This window comes from Natator depressus, chromosome 25, assembly GCF_965152275.1.
Source record: "Natator depressus isolate rNatDep1 chromosome 25, rNatDep2.hap1, whole genome shotgun sequence".
In the NCBI taxonomy this organism is placed as follows: Eukaryota; Metazoa; Chordata; order Testudines; family Cheloniidae; genus Natator; species Natator depressus.
The window spans coordinates 8,765,025-8,792,120 of record NC_134258.1 but is presented as its reverse complement, the minus strand read 5'-3'; the positions used below and the strand labels follow the sequence as shown (position 1 = coordinate 8,792,120).

Genomic DNA, 27,096 nt, shown 5'->3' with positions numbered 1-27,096 from the left:
ATGAGTTTGTCCCATTCTCCCAGTAGCTGTTGCTGGGTCACTTGTCTGTTGGACAGTAGTTAGGGACATTCTGTAGAGTCCATGTGTTCTTCGGAAGTCAGTTGCTCCCTTGTACTGAGGTTTTTAGAAGCCTACCTGATTTCCAGAGATGCTGAGAACTCGTAGCTCTCAAAGACAGAGAGGGGGAGTTTGGGGGGGGGGGGTGTCAATTGGGGAAAAAATGGAAGTTCCAGGCAAGGCCCATGTCTGAGGGATCCTCCTTGTATAGTTGCTATATAGACATGTTCCTGGTGAGTTTGGAGGTATGCCACATCATGCACGGTCATATCAGTGACTCATGACTGAGGACTCTTGCTGAGTCCAGAGAACTTTTCACCACAGAGATGTTCCACATAAATGATGCTGAGAACAGAGCAGTAAAGCATTTTCCTGTCAGCACTCCAGCCCTTTGCTGCTGCATCAATCAGACCGGTTCCGCTTCGGTTTCTCTCTGCACATCTGCCAATATGCTAGCTGCCTATTGACAGGCTGTTCCAGGCCTGGGCCTCTCATCAGCACAGACTGACAGGCGCAGGATGGTAAAGTAATAGGGATTAAACCTCCGCTTGCAAACTTTTATAACTGAGAGCCCCAGAGGTGAAGAGCTGCTGTACACAGCATACCCCTGGGCTCTTATATTCATGCACCTGTAGCCACTCCGTTCCCCTGCATCCCCAGCTGCTTTGCACAATTACATTAGCTGCAATAGTTCAGAATAAGCCAAATTAAACACAGGAGGCTGGGGCTTTGCAATTTTAAAAGCCTGAAATTTATCAGTGCCTCGACCCAGCAGCAGAAAAGGAGCTGTGTATGAGAGGGGCACAGCTGCTCACTGCTCTAAATCTACCGGGTTAGCATGAGCAAGCTCCTGAAGGCCAGAGCTGCTGCGCCTGCAGACATCCTTTGGAACAGGAGGTCACTGAGATAAGGCATGGCTGTGAAGCAGCTGCTCTGCTTAAAGGACCATTTTCAAAGCACAATGCAGAGATCGGAGTGCTGAAGACAGGCCCTGGATGGCGGCATCCGGTTCAGACCGTGCTCTTGGCGAGAAAGGTGCTTTCACCCCCTGCCTTTAGTTCGTTCTTAAAAGAGCGAGAAGCCAAACAGAGGATTTATCTGGGGCTGCCCCATAGCGTGGCAAGGCTGCTGCAGAACTCAGCACTCGGGTTTGCGTGCCAAAGGGGAACGACCGCCCCGCAGCCCCTTGGCTCACGTGTTCTCGTTCGCATTTGAAGTCGGGCCCCTGGTTGAATGGTGGCAGTACAGTAAAGCTGTCAAACTTTATTTAAAAGAAGGGTGGCTGGATGACTCGAAGGGCTGGCCAATGGGATTATGGAATCACCTAATTGACAGTGCTGCAGCTGGTCTCCACTGGTCTGGGGGCTAATTCCCACTGAATAGGTGACCACCACAATTGACCCCTCCTGGCACCAAGTTAGCAGGGGGTGATGACCTAACTACTTCCTTGCCCTCTAGAAACAGCCCCTCCCCATCAGGGCGGGGGGGGGTGGGGGAGAGGGAAGCTTGCCCAGCCACTGCCCACCTTGTACCTGCTCTGTGGATGAAAGTGGATGGTTAAGGGCTGGAGCACCATAGTCCTGAACTGGAGGAAGTGTGGCTCAGTGAACAGAGCACTTGCCTGGGGCTCAGGAGAGCTGGGTTCTATTCTCAGCTCTCTTGGGGAACCTTGGGCAATTCACCTCCCAGTTGTGTGCCTCAGTTTCCCTATCCACAAATAGAGACAATGCTACTGATGTCCTTTGTAAAGCACTTTGAGAGCCACAGATGAAAGACGCTAGGTAAAAGGTGGGGATTAGTAAGCAGGGCTGTGGTTCAGAGTCACACACATTCTAAAGAGCGGGGGCTATCCGAGGTGACACACAAAGTGCCTAATCTGAGCTCCTGCTCCCCAGCGGCCCAGCCCTGCATGGGGTTAAATGCCCTCCATTCACATGAACGTGGGTAGGATCCCTGGATGCCCCAGGGCCCCTCAGGCTTTGCTGCTGCACCTAGAGGTACACAGTTCTGCACCTCTGCTTTCCTGGGCAGAACCCTGGTGCAGAAAAGGAAAAGGCCTTAGGCTAGTACTTCTGTTTAAAAAGCAAAAGCTCTGCGAGCACCTGCCAGCCATGCACCCTGCTTACTTACAGCATTTGTAGCCAAACCCTGTACTGCGCTCCGGTGGAAGAGACAACTTTATTTCAGTAACTCACCAGGGCTACGTGGTTGGGTTTTTTTTTTTTTTTTTTTTACTTTATTGGAATCTAAGATGTCTCCAACCTACGACATACTAGGGAAAGCCCCCGAGGACCAACTCTAAACAGTTACATTGATATAATCAGCCGGAGGGGCTGACGACAGAGAAATTCAGTTTGGATTTCAGAGGAGGAAAGTACACATTTGCTATTTGGTTTGAAAATACAGACTCCTCTTTTCCCCTCTAGGAAAGGAACATGGACAGAAAATAATGCTCCACCATTCTCAGTTCGAAGGAAGAGGCTGCCTCTGTAACTAGCCCAAAGTATTCACTGGGCAACAGTCAGGGGGGCAAGTGGTATCTGGAGCATGGCCACTTCTTGCTGCACCCCCTAGTTTAGGCCTGACCTGTGTTAAGCTTTGAACCACAGTGTCTCAACCTGATCACCCTCGCTGCAGCCTCTCCCCCCTTCAAGGGTCCCTCCCCATCCTGGGACCCTGTGGGTAGGGCCCTGCAAACCTGCAGATGTCCGCTTTCTATCCGCAGACCATATTTGTGGATGCGGATACCAATTTTGTATCCGTGCAGGGTTCGACTTGTGGGGTGATGTATCAAAGCTGGGTCCATCCCTATGTGAAATCCTCCCACTATCCATAACTTGCCCCCCCAGGAGACAATAGTGAGGTAAACACCACAACCCAATTCTTGCTTGCAAGGTGCTAATACACTTTCCCCGGCCGAGGGGTGCTAGACCATAGCATGGGTTTGTAAAGCATTTTAGAATATGGCTCATCCTTTTCTATGCTGGCCAGGGAAACCCAGCCAGCATGGTTTGAACTCCAGGACAGACAGCCTTACATCTTGGCAGTGGCAGGGGCATCTGAACCACTCCTCCATGCTCTCTGCTTGAATTAATCTTAACTAAGAAAAAAAAAAAAGTTACACACAAGACAAAGTGGGTTCCCCTCCCTCACCAGCATTAAAATAGATTTAGAAGTGAGAGATTCTGCTACAGCAGGACTCCTTGGACTCTGAATTTAAGAGCACTTGGTGGATAAACATATATACAGTGAGACCAAGGTCCTTTAACCAGAGAGCTCCCGTACTGTGGGGCTTGGCCTCTGATGGGTTAGAGACACTGGGCTGGGTTCCAAAGCGGATATCAAGCCAGTGCAAAGAAGAGCATTTGCTCCAGTCTCACTCAGACAAACAACCCCACCTTTGGTGTGGTTGTGCCCCAGTGGGGTAGAGACGGAAGCTGCTTTGTCTCACTTTAATTTCATTAGGGAGCTAAAGTGAGGTGAAAAGATTCCGGCTACCAAGACAAGTAGCAGATTGTAACCTCATTTAGACAGACAGTGAAGAGTCCTTGGTCTTCATGAGGAAAAAAAGGAAAGAGCAAGACGTTTAGCACTGTGGAGAAAGAGTGCGTGAGAAGGCCTGACCCCACTGAAAACAACAGATGTCTTGCCGTTGAATTCACGGACACCAGAATGCAGCCTGGAGAGTCCAGGTGGAAGAGAGCCAGGCAAAGAGCCAAACAGTTGCTCTCAGGCCTTGTCTTTGCTGGTTCATATGTTGTCCTCATCCAGCATTTTGTTGACCCCTTCACAGATCCTCTGCAGGTGGGTGCGGTAGGGTTCGGAAGGTCCATACAGCGCCGACAGGAACTCGTAGTCCGCAAAGTGGTTGAAGACGTGATTGATCCTGGAGTGGGACTTGGCCGTCAGGTGGGTGTTGACGGCCTGGTGGAGCAGGTCGCGGCACTCGTTCAGCACGCCGGACATGACCCGGCGGTCGAAGGTGAAGTCTATCTGGTAGAAGCTGACGGCGGTCATGGCCAGCGTGTGCACTTTCTTGCGGAAGTGCTCCATCAGCCGCAGCTCGTCGGCACTGAACTGCCGATTGCGGTACAGCACCCCCAGCTTCATGACAATCTTGATCAGGTTCTTGATGATCTTCTGGGCCTCCTTGCGGTTGTGGGTGAACTCCTTGGTGACCCGGTAAAGCTCATCCAGAACCTCGCTGCTGGTGTCATCGATGAAGATGTTCGCCATGGTCTTGGAGGCCATCTTGCTCAGGAGCTTTTTCTGAGCCTGCAGAACCAAGTTCTTGGTGCTGAAGGTGTCCATCTTCTCTGGAAGGGGGAAAAGAGAACAGAACCGTGTGATTCAGGCCTTGCCCTGGAGTAATGAGCCCTCCCTTCCCAGCACAGGTCCGCGTGCACACAAAAGCATCTTGGTCTAATAGTTAGAGCAGAGGGAGCTGGGAGTCTGGCCTACTGCAGTCTATTCCCAGCTTTGGGATGGGAGGATGGTCTAGTGGTCAGAACAGGGAAGGTCAGAGCATCAGGACGCCTGGGGTCTGTACCCAGCTTTAGGAGTGCGCACGGTTTACAGAGTAGGAGACTAGGAGCCAAGACTCCTGGGTTCTTTCCCCCTTTCTGGGAACAGGTGTAATCTAGTGGTTAGGTATTACAGTGGGATAAAATCCCCTAAACATCAAAGGAAGGTCAATGCACTGCATACATTGGAAAGGCCCATTAGACCTATATTGCTCTCTTCCCACCTGAGATCTGTATTGCTACCTATGCAGAATGGGATTTATTACCAGTTGTTTTAACGTGCCCTCCTTAAAATCTGGCTCATTTCCTTGAGGGGGAGACCCACGTGACTCTTGTTGGTCAACGTCTGGCTGGTGAGCAGCTCTTTAGCACAGCAGAGCTCACACCCCGAGAGTGGGTAACATTATAAGCCACGTTTGCTGATATAATTTTGTTCAGTCCCTGCAAGCTGCCAGAGAGCAGCACTCCTGCTGGTTTCCTTTTGTGTTTTTCAAAGTACATCAAAGCACTTGATTTCTCCGGCTCCCTGCTATGCCAGAGTTTGGATTCTGGAACTGATTCAGTTTCCTGGCCGGATGATAACCTGTGCTCACCATTACTCAGGGACCGAGTCTCCTGCGCGCCGCACCGGCGCTGCGTGAGGGAATTTGATTCTTGCAAGCCCACCAAAGAAGAAAGAAGTGAGGAGCTCATAAGCAAGGTTATCAGCTTAGCTGATGGCTGCACACAGATGAATGCAGCAATTCAGGCAAGAGAAAGAACGAGAGACAGGTTACAAGACCTGCCTAGGACTCACAAACACAAACCGAGCCACTTAGCCAGTGATTGTGTTAGAGACTGAAACAAGCGAATGAAGCAACACAGGTGCTGGGATTCATCCTGCCTGGAACAGCAACACACTACAGACCATCATAACAACAAGCTCTCATGTTAGGACAGATGGGAAAGAGAAGCAGGTCAGTGATGCAGCTGTTTCCATATGGTGGGACCTGTTTACGCTGAATCTGAACAAATTTGGTTCGGCGCTTTCATTGGCTCAAGCGATCGGAGTTTAAGTCCCAGCTCTGCCACAGGCTCCCTGTGTGACCATGGGACAGTCACTGACTTGCTCTGTGCCTCAGTTTCCCCATTGGCAAAATATGGGTAACAATCCTTCCTTTTGCCCGCCCCTTGTCTGTCATGTCTGTTTACAGCACCTCTCACAGAGGTTGGCAAATTACGGCCTGCGGGCCACATCTGGCCCATGGGACCGACCTGCCCAGCCCTTGAGCTCCCGGCCCCGCCCCTGCTGTCCCCCCTCCCCCGCAGCCTCAACTCGCCGGGGCACGGGGAACAGGGGGAGGGGTTGGATAGGCGTGGGAGTCCCGGGGGGCCTGTCAGGGGGCAGGGGTGGGGATAGAGGTTGGGGCAGCCAGGGAGCAGGTGGGGGTTGGATGGGGGTGGGGTCGGAGGTGGGGTCCCGGGGGCTGGGGGGAGTCAGGGAACAAGGAGCAGGGGGGGATTGGATGGGTCAGGGGTTCTGATGGGGGCAGTCAGGGGGCGGGGGCCAGGCTGTTTGGGGAGGCACAGAGTTCCCTACCCGGCCCTCCATACAGTTTTAGCACCTCGATGTGGCCCTCAGGCCAAAAAGTTTGCCCAGTCCTGACCTAGCACAACGGGGCCTTGATCTTGGCTGGAGGGTCTAGCTGCTGTTGTAACACAATAAATAAAAATATGTGTTTCAATGCATTGACCTGATGGGCAAAAATTACAGCGCTGGCTTCGGGAAAGCTCTGCTTAGAGGGAAGTTATTCTGGGACTTTGGCCACAGCCATTGCGTGTATATGAGGAAAAACACATAAGAGGCGGTCTATGTTTGTACAGCTCTGAGCACAAATGGGTCCTGGTCAATGACAAGCGCTCACCAGGCGCTACGATAATACAGATCATACAGTATGGGGAGGTAATCCAGGCCACTGGGGTGAAGCCATTCATAAATCGATTGCTTGCAAGCATTTTCAGTGTCTCCCTTTCCTAAATAATCCAGTTTCAAACATTTACCCTCCGGAATCGTGCACTTTAATATTTGTACTTTAAGCTTTCGGCACTTGCTCTCTGAAAGTTAGGCCTCTTTAAGGTGTCTCCAGGTGGTCCCCAGAATCACTAGCCCTTGCTGAAAATGCACATCTCAAAGGTTTTGAGTAACACGAAAACTGGGGTTGCGAGGGCTTTTCTGGTCAGCGGAAATGGAGTCATTCAAAAAGGGGCAGGGAATGAGGACACAGGTGCTATGGATTATAAATCCTAACTCTTAGCTGTGGACCACCAAACACTTTACAAAGGAGGGCAGTATCATTATCCCAACTTTACAGATGGGGAAACTGAGGCACAGAGTGGCACAAGGTGCGTGGCAGGAATTGAAACCAGGTCTCCTGCATCCTAGTCCTCTCCACTAGGGCACACTGCTGTTTGTAGCAAAACAACAGACTGTGATTAAAGGAGGGAGCATAGTCTAGTGGTTAAAGCACTGAATTTGGAGTTAGGGGACCTTGATTCCATTCCTAGCTCTGCCGTACATTCCTTGGCAGTCACTTCACTTCAATGTGCCTCAGTTTCTTCATCTGTAAATTGGGACTAATAATACTTACTGTAACAGGGTCCTCTGCCCACCCCTCTTCCTGGGGCCTGCTGACTGCCCCAATAAAGCCCAGAGAGGCTTCCTGTTATGCAGCACCCGTGGCTTTATTTACACACACAGTTCTCCCACTGCCAGTGTTGAGCTACGTACAAGGCTTACAGGGTTAGTTCCCTCCTTCCCAAGCAGTCAGCCCACAGCCAGGAGACTGCCCGTTCTCCTGGCAGCCCCCCTTCATACTGGCTCCCAGCCCTTATAACTGCTGGCTTGTCAGGCCCACAGGTGGAGCCAGTCCCCAGGCCAGGCATCATGCCTGTTACACCAGCCCCAATCTATTTCTCTTGATTGGAGCTGGCTGAGCAGGGGCTAATTAGGTGTTTTTGCAGCAGCACCCTGCTACACTTACCTACTTGACATGGCGGGGGGGAAAGATAGCGAGCTCAGGTTTATAAAGTGCTTTGAGATCATCCAGTGGAAGGTGCTTTAGAGTACACCATCACACAAGATCATTGTCATCCTAGGATTTACATGGGAACAATAGTCCGGCTAATAGAACTGGTGACTCTGAATCAGTTCCTCATACAGCTAAGGAGAACTGCCCCAGGCCGGATGACAAAGGTGCCGGTGGAAGCCAGCCCAGCTAGCCCCAGCCAGCCGGGAATTTTCCATTGCAAGTTCTAAACCCCTGCAAATTGGGGGCATTCATGGAAAGGCTGGCCCAGGCTTAAGGAGGGTATAAATTAAGCGAGCAGTAATAGAGCAGTCAAAACCTGTACTATTACATCATGTTCCACGCAGCGTTATTTACAACCCTTTGGAAAACACAAAGGTTTGCAAGTATTTCCTTTTATGTGAAAACATTGATTTTAACAGCGTGAGGCTGGAGCTGGAGCTGCAGGCATCCTCCTAACAGGACAGGCATACGAGAGAGAAGTTGGTGCCGAGAGAGAGGGCACTTGCGAGAGAGGAGAGAGAAAGCAAGCGAGAGAGAAACAGAGCTGCTCAATCAGGGGCGTGGGCGGCAGTACAGGGGCTATGATTTAGCACCTGCATTTCAGAAAGTTAACTTCCCCTGCTCGTGGGAGGCTGCAGTTAGCTTTGCTGTGGCCCCGGTAGGGCAGCTCTGCTGTCTGCCAGTGTCTTTTCGTCCAGGGATCTTTCCAAAGACAGACGACCCAAGTTGGGTGAGCAAGCGTAGTGACGTGACAGCTCTGAGCGGCTGCCTTAGGAGAGACGGCAGTGGGGAGAAGGTTGGCTAGACATCTATTTCTCTGTGGTGGAAGCCTTCTTACACTGGCCTGATCCCCATTTCACAGATGGCAGAACTGAGACCCAGAAACCGTACGGCCCTAATTTCCCTTGGTTTCGGAGAGGAATCATTTGAGGCACCCTGGGCATCCCCAGCTCCCACTGACTCTCTCTGGACCTGAAAGTGCTCAGAACTTTGGGAAAATCAGGCCCCTTTACGGTGTCTCAAACCGAGCACCCCCAAAAAGCTGGGGCTTCCAAAATCCCTGGTCACAGCTCAAGGCCTTGGCCTAAAAGATGTGGGGCTGACTTACCCAGTTGTCCTTTCAGAGCAGAGCGAAGCTGGGCTCTTAAAGGGACCATTTTGAGAATCTAGCTTGACTTCCTGCAGAGCCCAGCCCGCAGAACTGAACGTGAGCCCCAGAAGAGAAAATGAATCGGGCACGTTTCTGAGCATGCGACCTTACCAGCGGTGATCCTCTCTGCTCTGCACAGACATTACACTTCTCAGGGGCTTTTCTGGGAGAGTAAGGGTTTGCCTCCCTGTCCTTGCCCAAAATGTCTGCTCTTTCCAACCTGCTGATGCCTTATCCATCCAGCTGGTGGCTTCACCCCAGAGGTGGCTGCATTTCAGTGCTGCTGTGTGCCGGCAGTTTGCAAAGTGCCTCGGGATCATGAAAGGCACCCATATAAATAGAAATTCCCACACCAAAACCTTTGTCAGCTGAGGTTGGCTAAGTACAACCTCCACCCACACAATCCTTTAAAAACAAGGAAATGCCCAGCAAAGGGAACCGTCTCTAAAGAGCCCGCAACACCCAGACATCCCTGTAAGCAACCATGGCAACAAGCACCACACAACACTCCCTCGCACTATTAATTTAACAATGCCTGGCTCTTACATAGCAGTGTTCAGCCACAGATCTCAAAGTGCTGTAGAAGGCAAGTATCACTGAGACGGGGAGAAATGGAATTGTTGCAATGGAGGGCTGGAAGGGCCCTTGAGAAGTCATTTAGTCCAGCCCCCCCACGCTGAGCCAGGACCAAGTAACCCTAGACCATCCCTGACGGGGGTTAGTCCAACCTCTTCTTAAATACCTCCAGCGATGGGGATTCCACGACCCCTCTAGGTCATCTGTTCCAGAGCTTAATGACCCTCTGAGTTAGAAAGTTTACCTTAATATCCAACCTCAGTCACTCCTGCTTCGAACTAAGGTGACATCCTCTCGTCCTACCCTCGGTGGACACAGAGAACTATTGGTCACCGTCCTCTCTATAGCAACCTTTTACATATTTATCACGTCCCCCGGCCTCGGCCTTCTCTTCCCTACAGCGAACAGGCCCAGCGTTTCAACCTTTCCTTACAGGTCACGTTTTCCAAACCTCGTCTCACTTCCGCTGCTCATTTCCCTTGCGTCTCAGGGAGCAATCAGCCTCAGGTCACCCTGCCGGCCAGCTACAGAGCCAGGAGCTCAGGTCTCTCCAGTGCCAGTCTAATCTCCTCTCCAGAGAGCCGTGGTTCATCCAGTTCTAAGGATCGCTCCAGGTGTGTGTAGGAAGCCAGGGGGCTCTAAACGGGACTCGGCAGCATCACCCCGGACTTGGGGAATGAATTCATACTCCTTCTCTCGTGCCGAACCTCTCTCTCCTGCTAATCTGTTACTATCCTCTCAACGTGCTCCCCCACCCCCCCAGCAACATGGCTCACTTCCCGTTGGGCAGATGCTACCGTTTAACGAGTGACTGGAGATTTCCCTCGAATGAGACTTTTCCTGCTCAGATGAGCCCGTCACGCAGAGCCTCCTACTCATTCCATTGTTCACCTCGGCGCTGCTTTATCAGCCGACATAGAAAGAGGCAGTTTTGCCCCAGCACAAGTTAGAGACGGAAATAAACCAGCAGATTTCCTTCCTGTCACTCACGCTTCCAGCTCTGCTGGAGTTTGAACACACCTCTAAAAAAACCACACCAGCCTCTGAAAGTGCCGTTCGGTCTGTGACACGGCTGTGGGAAATGGAGCAAGGCTCTGCTTCTGTCCAGAGGAAGGATGGGGCAACGGTCATGGAGCTGAGGATGCAGGGTCCAAGACCACAGACTTGTCCGCTTTCCCTTCTCTTCCAGACACCTGAAGTTATCTCAGATCTCTCTCCTGCAGTTGGGAGCCTTGACACCCCATTGTGACCGTGAGGAAGGATGGCTCAGTGGTTTGGTTGCACTCCTACGATGCAGGAAACCAAAGCTCAATTCTCTGCTCGCCCAAGGTCACGCAGAAAGTCTGCGGCCAAGAGTTGCTTCCCAAGCAGTGGGTCACGACTCACCAAGGGGTTGCAGGAAGGTTGTAGATGGGTCACAGGCCTGCTGCAGAAGGGTCATAGCCAGGTTGCAATGTGCAGAGCAGGGAGCCAGCCCCCTGGAACAATACTTAGGGTCCTGGGTGGGACTGTACTTGGGCAGCTACACTGCTATCTTTAGCCAGCTAGTGCAACAGGCCTACCCATGTTGCAATTGCATCCCATTAGTCATGCCGTGCCTCAGTTTCTCCATATGCACAATGGGAAATAGCAATTCCCTACCTCGGAGGGGTGTTGTGAGGATAAATAAAGATTGTGAGGTGCTCAAATACTACGGTGATGAGGACCAGGCAAGTACCTTAATATACAGACAGACATTCCAAGGCAAGATGGGTGTATGTTTTAATCTGCCATGCTCAAATTCAGGATTCAGTTTCTCTCCCACGTCGAGGATTCAGCCACTGCTACCTACAGCAGAGTAGTGAGCTGCTTTCCTTGCCTCGCTGGATGGCATGAACCATGTTAGCTGTTCACTGATGTTGATCTGGCAGCCTGGCTCTGCACCGAAGCATGTCTTTGGCTTTGATTCAGTAGGGTTTGCTGCCAGAAGTGAGCGCTGAGGGACCTGGTGATAGGAGGGATTGGAACGAGGAAGGGCCAGGCACCTGGAGCAATTCATGCCTCACGCGTGGGCATGGAAGGAGGCACAAAGACCAGGGTGGGGGAAGGGATGGTAAGACGGATTCATCATCAGAGCAACAGGGAGCAGCAAGAGACCACAGCAGAGAGATAAGCAGAAGCGGCTTCATGCAAAGCTTTAAAGGGAAGAACAAGAAGCTTGAACTAGACATGAAAAGTAGGGGGAAGCCAGCAGATACACCCCGCTGTGGGCAAAGATAAATCCAGTTAATACCGTTCATCCACAGGGATCCTTTCTGTACCTGTTCCTCTCGGCCCCAAGCCGCGAATAGTCCCTTCCCAGCTATCATGAAGGGGTTCTGAACACAAGGCAGTTACAAACGGGTTCATTTGCAAATGTGAAGTTGGCACCCGGCGCAGAGTGAGTTTTGCAGCTCTGCAGCAAGGGCAACTCGCAGGGAGGGAAAAAAAACAAACTGACTTTTAGGAAGAGCTTAATTGAAGGGCATGCAGCGGAGAGAGCATCACCAAATGCCACCCCCAGATATCAAGTGACAGCAGTGACCTGACCAAGCTAGATACCACACAGCATCAGAATCAGATTTCCCTGGCTGATCAAACAGAGAGGACCTGGCGTAGAGACAAACGCAGCCCTGGACTAAGAATCTCCCTTGACCTCAGCAGTGTTGCAGCTACTTAGACCAGGTCTGAGTTTTAACCCTTTCATCGGGGATGACGCACACCACAGGACTGCAATGGCAGATGAGCATTTCAGTTCACCCATAAACAACATGGCACATCCGGCGACAGCTTCACGGTTCCCTCAGCCCCGCCTGCTCCTCAGATGCTGACACAAGCCTTCTTCCGTGGGTACATGTAACTGAGATAAAGCCTGATCCCCGCCCCCGGCCCCCTATCCCCAAGAGCGGTGTACATCAGGAATAACTCCCGCAGTTGCCAGCGGAAGCGAGGGTCGAATCAGGCCCGATCGTTTAAAAGCATCCACCTATGACGAATCAGAAAACAGGCGCTTCGTGACTCTGAAAACACTGGCATCCTGTCCGCACCCAGCAGAGGCTGGTGACATTTGAAAGGGATTAGGCAAAACTGAAACATACAGGTGTGTGCAGGAAGCCAATTTGCAGCGCCACATCCAACTCCGGCCACACTGTCCTCCCAGGGGCCTCTGCTATCATCACGGCTCCGCGGGGAGTGGGTGGGGAGTGGGCTTCAGAGCCTGAGCCCAGCCCCCTCCCATTCCACAAGCTGGGAAGGGAGCGGAGGTGGTGATTTATTATTTCCCACTCTGCCCCTCGCTACTCTCTCCCCCCGGCATTTCTTCCAGACACTGCCCACCTGCACTGCTTCCACTCCTGACGATGCTGGTCTCAATTACTGGAGCAACTGTCAGCCATTCCCCTTCTCCCGCCGAACACCCACCCACCGCTCCCTTGATGGCGGGATGAATATTTCATAGAGCAGCACAAAGGCGCTTTAATAATTTATGGGTCAGCATGGAGAGAGAGCATACAGCATGTGGAAAGAGGAGAGGAGAGCAGGCAGGCACCTCCTCCTCCTGGCGCTTGTTAGGGCCACGTTCGCATACCCATAGAACCCCCCCCCCCCCCAGTTTTGCCTGGTTTTATAACTTGCCGTCAAAAGTTTCCTCTGGTGCAAAAGTTCTCCGCTCAGAGGGCACGTTAAACAGCGGGAGCGGCATCTGTCCAGCTGGTTGCGGAGTGGGTCGAGATGCTCCCTGACTGCCCCGGAACTCAGCTCTTCCACCATTCCCCTGCCAGCGCGGTGGAAAGCAAGCATGGCAGGAACGCCTCGCTGCCCGAGGGCCTAACCTGGGTCTGCTGGAGAGCGGCCTTTCACGCCAGAGCCGGACAGGAGCAAAGCAATCCGGTGCGCAGTGCTTCACTGTGCCATTATCTTGTCTACACTGGGGCAAGGCACCCTGCTTGGGTCTGGTTCTTAGTCACACGGAGGCGCCTTTATGCCACCCTGGCAGCACAAAGGGACCTTGAAGTAAGCGGAAAATCCCCTGTGCAGAGGGCATCCCAAAGGGGTGCAGAGCTGCACAAGGGCTATCCCTTATACACACACATTTAAACTTCTGCCCGAGTTTGCGGGAAGCCAGCCAGGCTCTGTAAAGGGGTGAAGGAATTTCAACAACTGTCCTTCTCTTTCGCTTTTCTTCCTGTGGCTCTGCCCTGCCGTACCACCCAGCAGTTCTCAGAGCCGCTAACGGACACTAATTTAATTAAGCTTCACAGCCACCCCAGGGAAGCGTTGCCACCCCAGGGAAGCGTTAATATGACCATTAAAGAATGGCAAAGCAAGCCCATGGAGTCACCAGCTCTAACCATTAGGTAACACCCCCTACATCAGCCAACTCCAGATGCCCTTGGCAGCACTGTTCTGACAGGCGTCAGGATCTCACCCTCCCAGGCCTGACTTTTAGTGGCGTTTGGGGGTGGGGGAATAAATAATTAAAGAAGTACCTCATCTCCTGCAGCCTCTGTTGTTACCTGTTGCCATGGGCGCAAACGGTCTTGATAGCTACACCCTCCCCAGCAGCCCCATCGCTAACATCTACCAGCTGCTGGAGAAACAAGTCAGGCCCTTTGCAGGAGTTCTCCTGAAGTGGCCAAATGTAAGAGTTGATCAGTAGCCAAGCAACCTCCGCCCCGGGAGGCAGACTGTGTGCACAGCGGGCGGGTCCAAGGAGGAGAAGGAGACGGAAGCTACTGCGTAAAGACCCTCTCCCTGACGAAGGAAGCAGGAATCCGGTGAGCCACGCAGGCCCAGCCATATGTACACACAGCGGGGGCCTATCCCATTTATAGCACCATGCCGGCCCAGCGTCACTGTTATTACCGGCTGCGTGGTGGTGGCACAGAGGCACCGGAGTCGAAGACCAGGGCCCCCGGTGGTGCTCGGCGTTGTTCAAACACGGAACACAGAGACGGCCCCTTCCCCAAATTGCTTACAGGGAAAGGGTCCTGGTTGGGCTGGGACCGGGGGAGAAGACGTGGGACTCTATTCCGGGAACATGGGCGGTTTTGCCTCTTGGTGCAAGCTGGGCCCCTCACTGCTGCAAGGCCCACGGGTGGAGAAACACTGTTCACTGGATGCTGTGAAATGAGTTGGCGAGGCCTCAGTCCAGGCCCCAAAAGCATAGGGCTATGACACTGGGAAACTGGCCTGACTCAGGGCGGCCTTGGCCAGGCCTCCTGCTGCTCACCCCTGCCATTGCTCTGGCCCCCAACGTCCCATGTGCAGGCCCCAGCCAGGCAGCGGGGAATTTATTAGGGGACAGGTGGCTATGCAGCATAAAGGGAAGTGCTAATGAGTTATTGTAAAAGGCCCTTGGGGTTCCTGATCCTCTGCGGCACAGAGAGCCCTGAGCGCCTTTAATTAGCCACCCAGCAGTGGCAATGGAAGGTCCCCCTGCCACCGGCATGGCTTGGGGCATACTCCGGGATTTCAGATGGCTAGGATGTTCTTTGGTTTCTCTTGCTGAGGCCCATCAGCTGTGACTGCTGTAAGCTGGACACCGGGATGTTCAGAGCCGGACTGAGAACTTGCCAACTCATTTCACAGAATCCCCCAAACAGCATTTCTCAGCACTCCAGCCCCCTGTCGGTCCCTCGCTGCTCCCAAGCGTGGAACTGATTAGGAGTGGCAGGAAGCCAACAGACACAGCAGGGCGGAAACCAGAAGCCATCTGAAATAGATCTTAGGGTTTCTTCTTTGTAATAGGCCACAGTCACTAATAACTCTGCTCCGACTGGGAAATAGCCAACTCAGCGCAAAAACCAGAGATGAGCCTGAACCAGAACCCTGGATCTGGCTCTAGACTCACAGCTCAAATGTATCCCTGTAAGGAGACAATCCGCCTATTGGAGTCACTCAGATACTTGTGAGGACATGGGATAAGAACTTTCGACAGATCTGAGCTATTCGTGTAGCTCCCAGGTGACAGAGTGCTGGGACCGGCCTGGTGAGCCAGCACTCTGATCACTGGGGCTCCAATCAGCTCCCCCAGAAAAGGCTGAGGGATATAAGAAGGACACAAGGAGGAAGTCCTGGAGGTGGCAGTAATGGTGATCCGAGCTAGCTGAGCCTGGTGTATGCAGAGACCGCCCTTTCCCGCGCTCTGGAATATTATGGCAACGATGCCTGGGACTGGGAACGGATCACATGATGTTGCCACTCAACAGAGGGAGTCTGAGAGGTTCCTGGGGCATCCGAGGACAGGGACAGAATGTGCCCTGTTGTAGCCTGAGCCTCAGTTACTCCGTTCCTGCACTGGAGATAGGGATGCTTTATGTCACCATTGCATGCCCTGTACAGGATCCTGTCTGGTCCCAGCAGAGGAGGCCTGGGCCTGCTGTGACTTACACTCCCCTTCCCACAGCCCTCAGCAGGCCCTGAGAAATAGAGACTACCTGTGATACAGGGCACTTGGCTGTGCCCCCAACCTGCTCCTACATCAGGGCCAGGGAGCAGGACCAGCACGGGCCAGTTCTACATTGGCTGGGAAAGCTCCCTGAATACAGGGAGGGGAGATTCTTGGAGGGAAGGGGTGCTTCCATCCACCTTAAGGTACCTTTCCACTGGCCCTCAGTGTGCTTGCTCCCATCACAGCAGCATCATTCCAGCTTTGGGCATAATTCCCTGGGAGAGGCAGGAAGCAGGACCGGATGGATCATGCTCTGTCCCAGAATGGAGCAAGGATAAGGAAGGGAGAGTTATTTTGAGGCCTCTCTCTTGCTTTCGGCTACCTCCCTTCCTTGTCGAGCTCAGCTCAGCAGTTCTCTCTTCTGGAGCAACTTCCTCCCTTCCTTGCTCAGGAGGCTGGTGATTAAGGAGGCTCATCAGGAAGAAAGCTTTCAAGCCCCCACGCCCCATGCGGAGAAGTCTCAGCTGACTGGCACACTGAATGCTCCCAGCTGCCGGGGTCTGCGCCTCTGAAAGGATCATTGCAAATATTAAGCCACTTTCGAAGCAAAGAAAGATGCTCATGAGGCGGGGGGGAAGCTTGTGGTAGGTGCACCCCAAGTTGGGTCTAATGGGGTGGCTGGCTGGGCAGGTGGCGAGCAGGCATGGTGCAACGCTTGCCGGTTTCACTGTTACCCCCTTGTCCACACTCTTCTGTTGGTCTCATTCCCCATCTCGTTTTTTGACATAAAACTGAACACAAGTCAGGACTGCGTAACTTACCGCTGGACTATGCCAAGGGCCGTGGGTCCCTGATCTACGTGTGACTGTGTTGCAAATAATGAACGACAACATCTACAAGCTGTGTTCTAGGCTTGCTGCATTTATAAGTTTGCTTTTAAGCAAACTGATGGTCCAGTGGTTATTAGACTCTGGAGCCCTCGGGTCTATTCCCAGCTCTGCCACTGACCTGCTGGGTGACCTCAGGCAAGTCACTGCCCCTCTCTGTGCCTCAGTTTCCTTATCTGTAAAATGGGGTGATGCTGCTCAGAGGGACTAAGAGGGTTAGTTCTTTGGAAAGAGCGATAAAGTCCTTGAATGGAAGGCGCTAGAGACATATATGATGTTACTCATGAGATCAGGAACACAGATATTGCCAGACAGGGTAAGACCTAAAATCCATCTCACCCAGCATCCTGTCTCTCACAGTGCGAGAGGTGCAAGAACCCACCACAGCAGCTGTTGGGTAATCTGCCTCTCACCATAGATCTCACCCTGATCTCTAATAGTTAGCGATTGGCTTAAACCCTGAAATTTAATATCCCTTCCAAAAGTATTGGCAATAACTATGACATATACTTGTTACCTCTTTCTGAATCTTGCAAAGTTCTTGGTCTCCGTGACTTCTTGTGGCAATGAGTTCCACAGTCTAATTATGCCTGGTGTGAAAAAGTAGTTCCATCCATCTGTTTTGAATTTACCACCTTTTAATTTCAGTGAACATCCCCTAAGTCTTGTGTTACAAAGACCGGGAGGAACAGATGTTCCTAATCTATCGTTTCTAGACCATTCATTATATTATAGAATCTTATAACATCCCCTTTTATTTGCCTAGTCTCTAAGGTGGTCGTAATAATAATCCTCAGCTTTTATAGAGCTTTATACAGCAGTAGATCTCCATGTGCTTTACAAAGGAGGTCAGCATCATTATCCCCATTTTACAGATGGGGAAACGGAGGCACAGAGAGGGGGAAGTAGTATGCCTAAGGTCACCCCGCAGGCCAGTGGCAGGGCTGGGAATAGAGCCCAGGTCTTCTCAGGCCCAGTCCAATGCTCTCTCAACCAAACAGTTCCAATCTTTTCAATCACTCTTCATAGGAGAGACTTTCTAGGCCATTGATAATTCGTGTTGCCCTTCTCGGAGTCCCTTCTAAATCTGCAATATCGTTTTAGAGAGGAGTTAAATGGCTCCTTTCCCTTCCTACTGAGCTGCTTTTTTAAACTGGTGGATGGGGCTTTAGAAGACAAATCATGCCACACTGTCACCTGTTCCAGCAGAAAACATCACTGATTTTAGATAAGAACATAAGAATGGCCATACTGGGTCAGACCAAAGGTCCATCTAGCCCAGTATCCTGTCTTCCGACAGTGGCCAGTGCCAGGTGCCCCAGAAGGAATGAACAGAACAGGGAATCATCAAGTGATCCATCCACTATCACCCATTCCCAGCTTTTGGCAAACAGAGGCTAGGGACACCATCCCCGCTCATCCTGGCTAATAGCCATTGATGGACCTATCCTCCATGAACTTACCTAGTTCTTTTTTGAACCCTGTTACAGTCTTGGCCTTCACAACATCCTCTGGCAAGGAGTTCCACAGGTTGACTGTGTGTTGTGTGAAGAAATACTTCCTTTTGTTTGTTTTGAACCTGCTGTCAATTCATTTCATTTGGTGGCCCCTAGTCCTTGCGTTATGAGAGGTAAATAACACTTCCTTATTTACTTTCTCCACACCAGTCATGATTTTATAGACCTCCATCTTATCCCCCCTTAGTTGTCTCTTTTCCAAGCTGAAAAGTCCCAGTCCGATTAACCTTGTCTCATACGGCAGCTGTTCCAGACTCCTAATCATTTTTGTTGTCCTTTTCTGAACCTTTTCCAATTCCAATAGATCTTTTTTGAGATGGGGTGACCACATCTGCCCGCATTATTTAAGATGTGGCTGTACCATGGATTTATATAGAGGCAATATGGTATTTTCTGTCTTATTATCTCTCCCTTTCCTAATGATCCCCAACACTCTGTTCGCTTTTTGACTGCCGCTGCACATTGAGTGGATGTTTTCAGAGAACTATCCACAACGACGCCAAGATCTCTTTCTTGAGTGGCAACAGACCACAAGGAACAAGCTTTGAACAAGGAACAAGCTTTGTTCTCTGTTCTTCTATCCTATCAAGCCATTCAGGGCATGGGGCAATAAATTAAACGGATTCTGAGCAATCACTGCCTCCTCAAATCCCAGCAACAGGCTGGTTGCCCCTTGGACTGGGGTCGCACTTCAGTGCTCTTGCTTGGCACCAGCACAGTTTACTCCCCTGGAACCAGATCTTCAATAGAGCTCCACTCCCACTTAGATGCCCAGGTAAGCAGCCAGGTGCTCAGAAGCGTGCAGCGTGTTGGGTGGAAACCTGACCCCAAGGAGAGCTGCTGAGTGCTGAGGCCTTGGGCAAATTCTGCCACCGGTCATGGGTGCTGAGCCCTTGAAAAATCTGGGCAGGAGAATGGAGTTGGTGGGTGCCATGTTGAAAGGGCTGCAGGAACACTGGGCCCTGAAGTGGCATCAACATCCCTCCTACCCTTTTAGTTTCCCCAGGCCAGGGAAATATTAGTAGATGGGGTCATACATCGGGAACAAGGCAGCATCCCACATCATCCTCCCTGACCCGTACAGTCTGCAGCATTTGGAGTGGGCATTAACCATTACTGCCGGTATTCAGACATTACACCGGGGACCACTGTGCAATGGGGCTTTCCCCCTCTCTGATTCTGCGGAGGTGGGAGATGGGCCTTCCTAGAACCCGCTGGCATGGGGACAGGGGGCGAAATCCCCATTGCCCGCCCCAGAGATTGGCCAGCATTCAGGATAGCAGAGAGGTGCCTCTGGATCCAGGGAGAGAGCAGAGAGCACTGGCACGAAGGTGAGATACGGGCCAACTAGTACCCACTGGCAGAGAGAGGAGATACCCACTGCCACCGAGCGACAAGGGAGAGATATCAGGACGGGCTGGTGCTGCAGAAATGAAGAGATGCCCATTAGGGTCTTGTGCCATGGGGGGAGAGAGAAAGAAAGTGGAGCTGGGGGGGGCAAGCCCTGGTGGTGGGGGACAGGCGGGAGGATGATGCCCAGTGGGGCAGGCCCTGGACCGGATGTGTGTGTGATGCCCGATGGAGGGGGGGATGCCTGTCGAGGGATGGGGGAGGGGGATGGAGGGGGGGGACGAGGCCTGGCCTTGTGGGGATGGGGCAGGCCCTGGTGGAAGAAAGGGGGGTGATACCCTGCAGGGCAAGCCTTGCCGGGGGGCGGGGGCAGACGAGAGGGTGATGCCCAGCTGGGGGGGGCCGGGGGACAGGCCCAGGGACGGGGCAGACGGGAGGGTGATGGGGGGGGGGGAGAGAGAGAGAGAGGGCAGGCCCGGGGGGAGGTGGGTAGACGGGAGGGTGATGACCAGCTTGGGGGGGGGCGGGCAGGCCCTGGCCGGGGAAATGTCCCAGACTCCCGCCGCGTGGCCCAGGGCTGCGCCGGTCGATTCCCGGAGGGGCGGGGGGGGGGCTCTTTAACCAGGGCTCAATTCTCCAGCCCGACCCCTCCCGGGCCGCCCCCCGGTCCGGCCCGGTCCCTCCCGGGCCGCCCCGCACTTACCCGCCTCCGGCGGGCACCGGCCCGGCGGGGATGCGCGTCCCTCCCCCGCGGCCCGACGGCGGAGCTCGGCGCGCGTCCCGCTGCCCGGCCGGCAGGGTCCGGTCGCAGGGTCCGGTCCGCCGCGACCCCCGCCCCCGGCTCTCTCTGCCCCCGGGCGGAGCCGGGTCACGGGGCCAGCGGCAGCTCGGCGAGCCCCAGGCAGCGCTGCCGGGTCCCGCTCCCGGCCCCCCCGCGGTGAAACCCGAGCCCAGCGCAGCCCGAAGTTTCAAATTCAAGGCGAAGTCGGGGGAAGGGGGGGTTGACGGAGCCGCCAGCCAATGGCAGCGCTGGGCTGGCTACAAAGTAGCCAATGGGGCCCGGGCGCAGGGGCGGGCGGTAGCTGGGGTTTGATATGGGGTGGGGGGAGAAGCTGCCCCCCGCCCCGAACAGGCTCCTTGGTTCCCTGCCCAGCCAGGGGAGCCTCTGGCCGGGCGCTGGCACCCGGAAGGGCCCCTGCCCCCGCCCCCGCCGAGCTAAGTGCTGGAGCTGGGGGAGCAGCTTGAAGCGGTTCCCCATCATTGGGTTTGCAGTTTGGTGCCATGACTCGCAGCCCCCCCACTAGGCAAATGGTTGCAATCCTGCACCCCGGTCTGCAGATGCAGCCAGGGTCACAGAATCATAGAATATCAGGGTTGGAAGGGACCTCAGGAGGTCATCTAGTCCAACCCCCTGCTCCAAGCGGGTCCAATCCCCAATTTTTGCCCCAGATCCCTAAATGGCCCCCTCAGGGATTGAGCTCACAACCCTGGGTTTAGCAGGCCAATGCTCAAACCACTGAGCTATCCCTCCCCCTGCCAAAGCCTTGGCCTCTTTTGTCTCCCAGGCTTTCCCTCGCTCTTTCCTCTGGCTTTATTGCCCTGTTTTGCTTCCGCCAGCAACTCCGGAGGCTCTTGGCAGCTCCCCGGCCCATCCCGGGTCCCACCCTCCCCGGGAAGCGGCGTAGGCTGCAATAATAAGAGTAATTACCAGCCATGAGCCTGCTCAGCCCTCAGTCTCACCGTGGCTCAATGGGGCACCAGCAACAGCTCTTAGCTGGAGAGAGAAGGGTCATTATCCCCGTTTCACAGATGGGGAAACCGAGAGACAGAAAGTCACCTGCCTTGCCGAGAGTCAGTGGCAGGAGCCACACCCAGGAGTCTTAATTGTTACTCGCCCTCTCCAACCACTAGATTACGTTGGGACAGGTTCGGTCAGGGAGACCCCCTTGGGACTGTCACCTGATGTGCTGAGATTACCTCTGAGCCTGTTTTCTCTGCCAGTTTCGGACTTCAGAACCCTGCCTTGTTGAGCCAGCCAGCTGCAATACAGACCCAGGGTCCAAACCACCACCCCAAAGCTGCAGACTTAACTGAAAACAGCTCAGCAAGTACTCCTGTCTCCAGCACCCAGACACCCAGCTCCCAAGCGGATCCAAACCCCAAATAAATCCATTTTACTCTGTATAAAATTTACAGGGTAAACTCATCAGTTGTCCACCCTCTATAACACTAATACAGAGATATGCACAGCTGTTTGCTCCCCCAGGTATTAATCACTTACTCTGGGTCAATTAATAAACAAAAGTGATTTTATTAAGTATAAAAAGTAGGATTTAAGTGGTTCCAAGTAATAACAGACAGAACAAAGTACATGACCAAGCAAAATAAAACAAAACACGCAAATCTAAGCCTAGTACATTAAGAAACTGAATACAAATAAAATCTCACCCTCAGAGATGTTCCAATAAGCTTCTTTCACAGACTAGACTCCTTCCTAGTCTGGGCCCAATCCTTTCCCCTTCAGTCCTTGTTAGTTCCAGCTCAGGTGATAACTAGAGGATTTCTCATGACTGGCGTCCACCTTTGTTCTGTTCCACCCCCTTTTATATGTTTGGCACAAGGCGGGAATCCTTTGTCTCTCTCTGGGTTCCCACCCCTCCTTTTAAATGGAAAAGCACCAGGTTTAAGATGGATTCCAGGATCGTGTGACATGTTCCCATGTCCTGTGAGACTTCATTACCCACTGGCTGGCACACACATATACAGGAAGGCTACAAGTAAACAGAGCCATCTACAGTCAATTTTCCTGGTTAATGGGAGCCATCAAGATTCTAGACTGCCATGAATGGCCCACACTTTGCATAATTACAATAGGACCTCAGAGTTATGCTACATAACCCTAGTTTCAGATACAAGACTGACACATTCATACAAATAGGATGACCACACTCAGTAGATTATAAGCTTTGTAACGATACCTTACAAGAGACCTTTTGCATAAAGCATATTCCAGTTACATCATATTTACACTCATAAAGATATTTTTATAAAGCATATGGAGTGCAACGTCACAGAGCTGGGAATAGGACCCAGGAGTCCTGATGCCCATCCCCCGCCCCGCTCTAACCACTGGGTGCTCTAGCTTGCACTTTATTTCAAACAGCCGCCTATGGGCCCTGGGATGCAGACAATAGCCATCAGGCAGTATACCTGGCCATACTCTGATCCCTCCAATCCATCCACCAGTGCCAGGGGCTGGAAGCAGGGTACGGCCCTTATGCCAGTTCTATGCTGGCCAAGGAGGCCCTGTGCACAGGGGGCCATTTCTGCCCCCTTTAAGGCCACTTTATACTGCCAGGGGGCTAAAAGCATGAGTTGCTACGGCTTGAGCTAAATGACCCAGACTTAGGGGATGTCTACACTGCAATCATGGGGCACAGGTGCTGGAACCCCCCTGGCTTGAAGTAGTTTCCATTATATACAGGGTTTACAGTTTCCTTCAATGGCTCAAAGCACCCCTGTCATTGGGCATGCTTGCATTTCAAGCAGACGTATCCAAGCTAGTGTGGGTCCTGGAGCTGTGAAAATGCAGCTGCATGGCAAAGGTTGGACAAGCCCACCCAGAGCCCTGGGGTCTTGCTCTGGTGGTTAGCCCATGCTGAAGGCAGCACTGCTGCGGCTTCACTGCTCTGGAACCAGATCTAGTTAGATTTGAAAGCTAGCTCAGGTATGTCAGCTCGAGCGGCCGTCACCCCGCAATTGCAATGTAGTCAGTCCCTCAGCTGGGTGAAGCAGCAGTCTTCTGTGGACTGGCCACTACAGGGAGACAAACACCCACATTCTGGCGGGAGTTACACCAGCACCTCTGAAAACGGGGATCTAAAGTTCCCTGATCCCTCACCCAGCACATCATCTCCTTGCAACATACCTGCCTTGTGTCTGGGAGCAGCCTTTCTCGTGTCACCCCATAGCCCTAATGCAATCATGCCCTTGTATCACCCCAGAGTGTCACCTCAGACATGGACTCAGAGACTTTAAGGTCAGAAGGGACCATCGTGATCGACTAGTCTGACCTCCTGCTCATTGCAGGCCACAGAGCCTCACCCCCTGACTCCTGTGATAGTCCCCTAGCCTCTGGCTGAGTTACTGACATCCTCAAATCATGATGTAAAGACTTCAAGTTACAGACAATCCACCATTGACACTAGTTTAAACCTGCAAGTGACCCGTTCCCCATGCTGCAGAGGGAAGACAAAAAACCCCAGGGTCTCTGCCAATCTGATCCAGGAGAAAATTCCTTCCCAACCCCAAATATGGGGATCGGTTAGACCCTGAGGATGTGGTGGGCAAGACCCAGCAGCCAGACACCTGGGAGAGAATTCTCTGTAGTAACAGGTTTGCCCTGTCTAGATTTTGACCAAGCTTTTTTCTGCATCAGCCAGGTCCCCTGAACAGACCTTCCCTGCATTAACCATTCCATGGCCGAAGTTGAATCGCCTCTTTCTCTGCTGGTAAGTTCAAATGTTTATTCAACTTTCATCTTTCATTTTAACGGCTCAGATTAACATCATCAAAGCAGCTGTTCCCTGGAAGCTAGGGCTGAAGCCAGAGAAAAGAGCTTTGTTACTTTGTGGTAGTTTGGCCGGAGAGCAGGATGCAGCTGGAATATTTAGAATCACAGCTGTCGACAATGTTCTGTCCACTCCTGGTGCCTAGAGGAACAACAGTATTCCCTGGACAGGCCGTTTACATCCAGTACTGGACAAGTTACCCCATGGAGCAAGAGACTTTCCATTGACTTTGGTGCACAATGAATGCATGTGTTTGAGGATATCTTATATGCGCATATATTTGTCTATGTGTAGGTGTGTGCTTGTATGTACATGTGTGTATATTTACATATGTGTGTGACTGTACTGATGTGTGTACACATGCAGGGGTGTCTGTAAAAGGGTATATATTTATATGGGTGTAGATGTGTAGGAACCGATGTAGGTGTGAGTATGTGTTGATATGTGTCCACGGGGTGTGTGTAGTCATGTGATTATGTTTAGGGGTGTGTACAGGAGGGGTGTGTGTGTATGGAGGTATTTACACGTGTGCAGATGGATAGATTTGTTTGTGCGTGCTTTTCAGTGTGTGGGTGCGTGTTTGTGGAAAGGGTATTTAGATATTTCTAAAATTGTGGGTCAGTGTGTGTTTGTAGGGGGTCTGTGTATGTATAAATCTGTTTGTGTGCAGTGGACAGTGTATACATATTATGCGCACACAGATATTTGTGTCTATGTGAGTAGGGGGGTATGATTGGTGAGTGGGGGGTATGATTGCCTTTATATGTGTGACTGTAAATGTGTGAAATGTGTATACACGTAGATGTGTGTGTGCTTTAGGGGGTGTATGTTTATGCATATGTGTGTGTTTTTATATGAGTGTGTGTGTGAGTAGGGGCCTGTGTGTGTGTTTACATGCATGAGTGTATGGGAATATCTACACTGCAGCTGGGAGCAAACTTCCTAGCTCAAGTAAATGGACATATGCTAGCTTGGCTCGAGCCAGCAAGTAGCACTGGGCTCGCTTGGGCTGGTTGCCTGAGAACAAACCTACCCGGACCCTGTGGGTCGGACTCGAGCTCGCGTGGGACCCTGGTCAGCTAGCTGGAGCTGTTGCCAGTGCTACCGTGAGCTACACGGCTATTTTTACGGTGCTTGCTCCCAGATGCAGAGTAGACATACCCTATGTGTGCACTGGAGTGTGTGTGTGTTTGTGTGTGTGTGTGTGCATGCTTTGGGAGGTGTGTGTTTACATGTATGAGTTTGTTTGCATATAGGGGTGTAAGCGTGTGTGTTTACATGTGTGTACGTGTACGTAGAGGGGTGTGTGTATTTATATGTATGTGTGTGTAAAGGGATGTAAGTGTGTTTACATGTGTGAATGTACGTGTGCGTTGAGGGGTGTGTGTGTGTATTTATACATATGAGTGTGTGTGTGTTTACATGTGTGAATGTACGTGTGCGTTGAGGGGTGTGTGTGTGTGTATTTATACATATGAGTGTGTGTGTGTTTAGATGTGTGAATGTACGTGTGTGTTGAGGGGTGTGTGTGTATTTATACATATGAGTGTGTGTGTGTTTAGATGTGTGAATGTACGTGTGCGTTGAGGGGTGTGTGTGCGTGTATTTATACGTATGTGTGTGCATGCATATAGCGGTGTTTTGAGCTCTGGAGTGGGGACGATGGCTGTGGACCGGTGCACCTTTTGGCCTGCTTTTCCCAGGATGGCACTAGGGGTCTGCAGGCTGTCAGACAACCTGGGCTCCCTCCCTGATCCGGGCCCCTTTCCGGCCGGCTCACACACATTGCACACAGAGATCCATTCAGTCAGCCAGCACTGTGAGGAACGGCATGCTGGGACCCCTAGTCAGCTTTGCACACCTCCTCTGCCTTTGTAGGAATGTCAGAGGCACACAGAGGACAAGTCTCCAAGGGTGCAGATAACCTGGCAGCATCTCTCCAGGGTGCAGATAGCCTGGTCTCAAAGGTATGTATAACAAAGTTGTAAATGTCGTCGCTGCAAAGGGCGCGATATACAGACCAGCCCCAGTTCATGTCTCCTGCTCAGTGGCAAGCGATAAAAGAGAGATGATCTTGCATTACAAAGCTGGCTTGAAACCTCAGCACTGGCCTCGGAGACTCTGGTGCCCTAAGCAAGATTAGATCGCAGAACTCCACATGGGGTCAGAGACAGGAGAGATTTTAGATGGAATATCTTAAAGGATGGTTTTATGAATTCACCTAACTTCAGAGGAAAGAGGCCAACAGCAGCAGATCACTGTCTTCTTGTGCTGTGCTCTACAGAGACACCCACCCCCCGCCTGTCTGCTTACAGCCAATTCTAAGTTCCTTGTCTTTTTATTTGCCACTCAGAGTTCCTGTCCTGCAGATCTATCCATCTCTCTGTTCCAAAGACAAGACACCAAAACATTTCATTAAAAAACCCAACCTGGTTGCTAGGCGACTGCCAATGTACTTACCCTTCACATCACTTACAAAACTCGAGCAAATAAATGAATCACTGAGGACATCATAAACCTCATGCTGCTCACATGATAAACACAAACACCCTGACATCAGACACTCAGCAGATGTAAATCTCTCTAAGTCCACTGAGCTTAATAATAATGCCACCTCGCTCTTTACATTGGTAGATCTCAAAGCACTTTGCAAATTAGGCCAGCATTATTATCTCCATTTTACAGTTGGGGAAACTGAGTCAGAAGGCGGGGAAGTGACTTGCCCAAGATCACCCAGCAGGCCAGTGGGAGGGCCAGAAACAGAACCCAGGTATCCTGAGTCCCAGCCTAGTGCTCTAGCCGCTAGGCAGTACTGCTGGAGCTGGGCTGATTAATGCCAGCTGAGGCGCTGTCCCCCCTCAAGTACAAGGAAATGCTTATCCTACCATACATGCAAGGCCTAAGGCCTGGCAGATCAAGAAGGAGCCTGTATCTCTTCCAGCGGACGTTGGACTGGATAAGAAGTGGATACCTCTTGTTCTGGCAGGT

The 27,096-nt window shown here is 52.1% G+C and overlaps 1 protein-coding gene across 7 annotated transcripts; it reads right to left on the bottom strand.

The window, feature by feature from the left end:
- Nucleotides 1–202: 202 nt before the first annotated feature.
- Nucleotides 203–27,096, bottom strand: TNFAIP8L1 (TNF alpha induced protein 8 like 1). Of its 7 annotated transcripts, none has more exons than XM_074939390.1 (2): nt 27,080–27,096; nt 203–4,373 (listed from the first exon to the last, which is right to left on the bottom strand). In XM_074939390.1, exon 2 carries the CDS (start codon nt 4,366–4,368, stop codon nt 3,808–3,810), a length of 561 nt encoding a protein of 186 aa, XP_074795491.1. In that variant the 5' UTR covers nt 4,369–4,373; nt 27,080–27,096; the 3' UTR covers nt 203–3,807. The 7 variants fall into 7 exon arrangements, with proteins under 7 accessions (XP_074795491.1, XP_074795494.1, XP_074795493.1 ...); XM_074939393.1 differs by lacking the exon at nt 27,080–27,096 and adding an exon at nt 20,241–20,300; XM_074939392.1 differs by lacking the exon at nt 27,080–27,096 and adding an exon at nt 13,880–13,990.

Bases quoted from the DNA above. Each gene is read 5' to 3' on its own strand.
- TNFAIP8L1 (XM_074939390.1), bottom strand. From the start codon at position 4,368: ATGGACACCTTCAGCACCAAGAACTTGGTTCTGCAGGCTCAGAAAAAG.